This window comes from Rhinolophus hipposideros (genome assembly GCF_964194185.1).
Source record: "Rhinolophus hipposideros genome assembly, chromosome: 21".
Classification (NCBI taxonomy): Eukaryota; Metazoa; Chordata; class Mammalia; order Chiroptera; family Rhinolophidae; genus Rhinolophus; species Rhinolophus hipposideros.
Window position 1 is genome coordinate 47,463,938 of NC_138067.1, and position 6,090 is coordinate 47,470,027.

Consider the following 6,090-nt stretch of genomic DNA (forward strand, 5'->3'; position numbering starts at 1 on the left):
TTTCACACGCTGTTGCCTCCATCTGGCCAGTTCTTTCTTGCCTATGGCTCCGTTCACTTCTGGTTGACCCCAGATACAGTTGATCACTGCCTCCTGTGTGAGTTTACCTAAGCAAATCTCTTTCTATAATACTCATAACATTGCATGTGGTTATGTCTGTGTGTCCTTTCTTTTGAGGATAGAAACAAGTTTATTCCTCTCAGCAGCCAAAGGGCCAACTTGACACCTGGGCACTGATGACATATCACGGATTATGCGTGTCAAGTTCATTCATTCCCACTTGGGATTAGATCTCCCTTGATCTTGTGCTGGTGACACAGCTCAGGCTCCCACCTCACTGCTCACTCCTCCAGCTGACTCAGCCTTGGTTTTCTTCTTCCCAGCCAGGATGTGGGGAGCCAGGATGCGATGACCCAGAAAATAATGGGAGCCTGCCTTGCCATGTTGTAGGAGGACTCAGGTGTCCTGCAGTCAGTTTTGGCTCCCTTGTCTTACTGACTGAAGTAAGAAATGAAGCAGAAGTCGGGGGAGGTTGGAAAAGGGAGATTTCTGGTGGCATCAAGGATCCCCACTCAGTTCCCAAAGCTGCCACCATACCCAAAGTTCCTTGGCAGAGCCATATCTTTTTATCTTTTACCGGGTATCATCAGCAATATACTCAGCCAGGATACCCTTTGAAGACCTGTAGGAGATAGGCAGATTTCACTGGGCAGGAGGAAGGAAATAAGAATTTATTTTCCTGTCCTCCCAGAGAGGAACCTGCCTGCCCCACCAGCTAGCCCCAGCCTGCCCTGAGGAGCAAAAGTGGACTTCTCTAATTCCTATCATGTTTAAGGGTTCTTTTGACTACATCTTCACTAGGGGAGGGGCAACCAGAATCCAAAGTATCTGCATTTAGCTATCACCCCAATTCTGCCGTTCACCCTCCCAGCCTCAGACAACCACAGCTCTACTTCTGTCTCATCTATTCTGGATATTTCATATAAATGGAATCCCATACTAATGGTCTTTTGGAACTGGCGTCTTTCACTGACTGTAATGTTTTCAAAGTGCATGCACTTTGTAGTATGTAACAGGACTTTATTCCTTTTTTATGGGCCAAATAATATCCCACGGACCCATGTTTGTAAGGGGCTGACAGGTTCGATTGTTTCTCTGCAGCAATGAATCCTAGTGAAGCCAAGGACTGCCAAAGATCCCCAGATCCCCAGAGGAGGGATCTGGAGGGAGCTGGAGGAGAGAGAGGAAAGGAGCAGATTCATCCTCATGAACCTCAGAAGGAGCCAACCCTGCTGACACCTTGATCTTTCTGTCTCCAGAAGTGGCCTGTATGTTAAAAACAAAAACAAAAACAAAAAAACATGGTCATCAGACAGATACCATGTTTCCCCGAAAATAAGACCTAGCCAGACAATCAGTTCTAATGCGTCTTTTGGAGCAAAAATTAATATAAGACCCGGTCTTATTATACTATAACATTAGACCAGGTCTTATATAAGACCAGGTCTTATATTAATTTTTGCTCCAAAAGATGCATTAGAGCTGATTGTCCGGCTAGGTCTTATTTTTGGGGAAACACAGTCGAAGCTGAAGTGTGGCTCCTTAGCACTTTTCGTTGGGGTGGGAAGTTGTTCTGGGGGGCCCTTTCGGAGGGGAAGAGAGAAGGTACTCACTTTGTTACAGCCCACTTAGTCTGTCGTGAGCCTCTCAGTCTTCCTGGCAGATAGGGCAATGGGGACCAGGGCAGCATACTAGGTGGCCATGACCACCAGGTGGGCGTGGGGCAGGGGCTGAATGAAGGCATTCTAGGCCAACACCGAATCTGAGATTGTGAAGAGCAGGGTGCCCCATTCAGAACACATGCCCCTGATGAGGCCCTGCCACAGCATTCATGCCTCATCCTGCCCAAAGCCTTCTTCTGTGGTGAGTAGGGACCTTGGCCTGAAGGTGGGGCAGGGACTAAGAAACGGGTGGGCGCTGGGGTGTATGTGTGTGTGTGTGGGGGTGTCTCTCAAAGCACAGAAGAATCTCCTCTCTTCTATAAGTCCCCTGAAGCACATCGTGGATGTAAAAATCTCCTCTCTTGCTGTAAGATTCCCTTAAAACACATCACAGCTGTAGAAGTCAAGCATGGTTTGGAGAGCTCTGACTGCTTTATGCCCTCAGATGCAGACCCTGAGGCCCAGAGAGGGGCAGTGGGCTGCCAAGGTCACAGCCAGGATGAGAGACACCCCCGGGTTTTCTTCCTAGTATTCTAGTCCCACCCCATTGCTGCCTGCCCTTTTCTCCAAGACCCCCTCATCTTTGAGTCTCTTCACCTCCTCATCCCTCTCCTCTCCTGATATTTTATGTGACTGTAGTGGATTGAATTGTGTCCCCTAAAGAAAGGTGTCCAAGTCCTAAACTCTAGTCCCTATGTTTGTTACTTAAAAACAGGGTCCTAGGTGAGGTAATTAAAGATCTCAAGATGAGAACATCCTGGATTTAGGGTGGGCCCTGAATCCAATGACTGATGTCCTTAGAAGACACACAGAGGGAGAACGCCATGTGGAAACAGAGGCAGAGATCATAAGGACACCAGGGATGGTTGGAGCCCCCTGAAGCAGGAAGAGGCATGAAGGGCCCTTCCCTAGAGCCTGGGAGGAGTGCAGCCCTGTTGACATTTTGACTTTGGACTTCTGGCCTCCAGCACTGTGAGAAACTAATGTTGTTATAAACCACCCAGTATGTGGTCATTTGTGACAGCAGCCCTAGGAAACTAACACATGGACCAAAGCCTCCTCCTGGCCTCAGATCTGTAAAAACCTCTGTGATGGGCATGAATCCTGCCACCATCAAAGGTCCCTGGGGAGAGTCCATGTCCCATGAGCCCTGGGCCCCAGGCCTGGTCACACTGAGCATCATATGTGTACACTTAATACTGCATGACACACGTGAAGATGTCACACTAAGTGTTCTTACCACGAGAACTTTGTTTTGTAATTCCCCCCCTTCTTCCACCGCCTACCCCCCCCTCCCCAGTTCAAGCCGTTGTTTCTCAGTCTGGTTGTGTAGGACACAGCTCCCTGGCCCACGCTGGTGTTATGAGCGTTGCACTCCCCCCGCTGAGGCTGTCGGTCGCCAGTCATCGGTCAGCCGCTCACAGCAGCTCACAGCAGCTCTTGCCAGCTGCTGGCCACTCACGCTGGCCACCAGCCACCGACCACTCATGGCGGCACACGGTAGCCCACAGTAGCCCACGGCAGCACACAGCAGCTCACTGCTGGCCACTCACGCTGGCTGCTGGCCACTCATGCTGGCCACCTGCCACTCATGGCAGCACACAGTAGCCCACGGCAGCCCATAGCAGCTCACAAGGAGCTCTGGCTGCTCAGGGCAGCCCAGCTCCAGGGAGAGCTGTTGTTCACAATCTTAGCTGTAGAGGGCGCAGCTCACTGGCCTATGTGGGAATTGTACAGGTGACCTCAGCATTAGGAGCACGGTGCTCCAACCGCCTGAGCCACCGCGCCAGCCCTCGAGAATTTTAAAGTCAGTGCACACCACTGTGAGTGTACTTCATGTCACTGAATCATACACCTGAAATGATAATTTTTGTTGGAGGTAAAAAAGGAATAAAAAGACTTTTGTTCTTATAGTGATCATCCGTCTCCCTAACACCCCTTCCCAAATAAAGGAAATGTCGTTTCAATGTCAGCTTTACTCAGGTAACAAAGATAGATTAGGGCCGGAAGGATGGGGGTAGGCGGCATGGGAAGCCACCTGGGGTCACGGGAGCAGGCTGAGGCCTGGTTGAGGGGCCTGGAACCTGGAATGGGAACGGAGGGAGGGTGTTTGGTGTGGTTTCGAATTCTGCAAACGGTTCCCACATGTCTCCAAATGGACCGGCGCCTGCAGATGGGAGTCTGGGAGCCTGGCTCCCGGACCCGAGGGCATTTCCCTCACTGGGCCCTTCTGGGAGGTCGAGGTCCTTGCAGGACAGGAGGGGGCAGATGTCTGCATGCCTGGACCCCTAGTCAGTTGGTCTTGAGCCTGCGGCTCTGGAAGGCCGACAGCGAGATGAGGAACTGGGCAGCGTAGTAGGTGGCCATGACCACCAGGCGGGCGTGGGGCAGGGGCTGGATGAAGGTGTTGCAGGCCAGCACTGTATCCGAGATGGTGAAGAGCAGCGCTCCCCAGCGGGCACTCCCACCCCTGGCCAGGCCACGCCATAGCATGGTGGCGAGGGCCAGGGTATAGGCTGTCAGGAGCAGGACCATGTCGGGGGAGAGGTGCAGCAGCAGGAGGCAGTAGAACGGGAGGGAGGCCAGGGCAACAGGCAGCAGGAGGCCCAGCTGCAGGGGCCTGAGGCCAAAGGCCCAGATGTAGAGCAGCTGAGCCTTGGTGAAGGCAGCCACGCCTGGAGGACACAGGTTCAGGGCACCCAGTGAGGCTATCGCTGCATTGCCTCTCCACCCCAAGCCTGAGGGACAAGACTGCCCCCGAGCACCAGCTCCCACCCAGGCTGTGCCACTCCGCTTCCTTGGTGGCCTTGCCTCCCCTGCCCTTGGGCCACATGGTGGGATCTGTCCTTAGGCTGCTCAGAACCATCCACTGACACCCCTCCCCCACCACTGCTTCCCACTTGCTCCAGCACCGGAGCTGTTTGCACGCAATACCGGCACACTCCCACCCCAAGGACTCTGTTTGCTTGCCCCTTTGCCTGGACCATCTTTCCTGCACCCCCTCCAAGATGTCCATCTCAGCAAGGCCATCCTCAACCAGTCTACTCAAGGGGGTGACACATGCCTGCCACACACCTTCTAAGGTAAGGCTGCCCAGCCCCTCAGTGGACCGAGCTCCATGAGGACAAGGGTCTGGATGGATGTTGGTCATTGCTATACCCCAGTGCCTTTGAACGCCACCTGGCTATGGCAGGTGCTATCGGGTAGCCGCCCCTGCACCCCAGACCCCTCAGTGTGGAAGTCCCAGAGAGACAACATGGCCCTGCTCCTCCTGCCTACCGTAGGGGAAGGCCTCGGGCCAGATGAGAAAGACGTCCCCACAGGCTGAGAACAGCAGGGCCACCTGCAGGAGAGAGCTGTAGTACCCGCCAGAGCAGGCCCGCAGGAACCCCGCCAGGCACAGCACAGGCAGGCACTTGACCAGGGCACCAACCCAGGACGGTGGGTCCTCGGGAATCCAGAGGAGGAAGTAGATGGCACAGGTGAGGAAGAAGGGGCTCAGGCACCTGCCCAGGTGTGGCTGCTTCGGGAACAAAGGGCTGCTGAACCACTGGAGCTCAGCCCAGCCCCCTGCGATGAGGCTCGGGAACCCACTTGACTTCAGGGTCCCAGGCAGCCCCCGGCCCTTGGAGGTCAAGCCCCACCCGGCCAAAACTCAAGTCTTGGGGCTTCCATCCCGCCCCCACCCCGGGATCACAGGACTTCCAGTCCAACAGAACCAAGCCTACTGGGAAGCCAGGCCCCCCCCCCCACCCCATTCCTCCAGGCTGCTTGAGTCCCCAGGAACCCAAGCCCAGCCCCCCTCCCACACTCAAAGGCTCTCACTTGGACTGCGAAGTGAGGATTTCGGGGCAGCCCCTCTTTCCGGGCGTCCATATCGGCCTGTGACCCCCCAGAGTGGTCTGTATGGGCACTGGTGGCTTTGGAAGTGGAGGGGACTCCGTGTGGTTACACGTTAACCCGGGAGTGTCCTGTGGACTCTGGGACTGATATCAGCTCAGGGAGATGCTCCCCCCACCCGGCGATGGCCCTGCCTGGCACTTGCTGATAAGGTGGCCCATCAGGTTGCAGGGGTCACTCCTCCGGCCCCCTCTGGGGCCCAGTTTCCTCCCCCTCTGCCTGTGAGGCCGTGGGTACAAATGCCTGTCCTATAGTCCTGTGCCTAGCCACTCAATGCCCTCCTCTCCATGTGGGGTGGGGGACATATCTCCAGTCTCTGCTGGTGGGGGGACCACCCTACCAGAGCAAGAGGCAGGTTACCCTCTACCCCTCACCACTCTGGGTCCCCGAGAAGGCCACCCAGGGGTCCTTCCTGCACTTGGGCCTCTGGATGGTTGCTTCGCAGTGGGAGCCCAAGCCACCCTGCACC

General features: G+C 55.1%; 1 protein-coding gene across 1 annotated transcript; it reads right to left on the reverse strand.

Annotated features, from left to right (window-relative positions):
• Positions 1-4,013: 4,013 nt before the first annotated feature.
• TMEM86B (transmembrane protein 86B) lies at positions 4,014-5,597 on the reverse strand (the record flags this gene model as incomplete). Its single annotated transcript, XM_081030463.1, has 3 exons — positions 4,014-4,396; positions 5,001-5,283; positions 5,547-5,597. 3 exons carry the CDS (start codon positions 5,595-5,597, stop codon positions 4,014-4,016), a joined length of 717 nt encoding a protein of 238 aa, XP_080886589.1.
• Between the last annotated feature and the right edge of the window lie 493 nt (positions 5,598-6,090).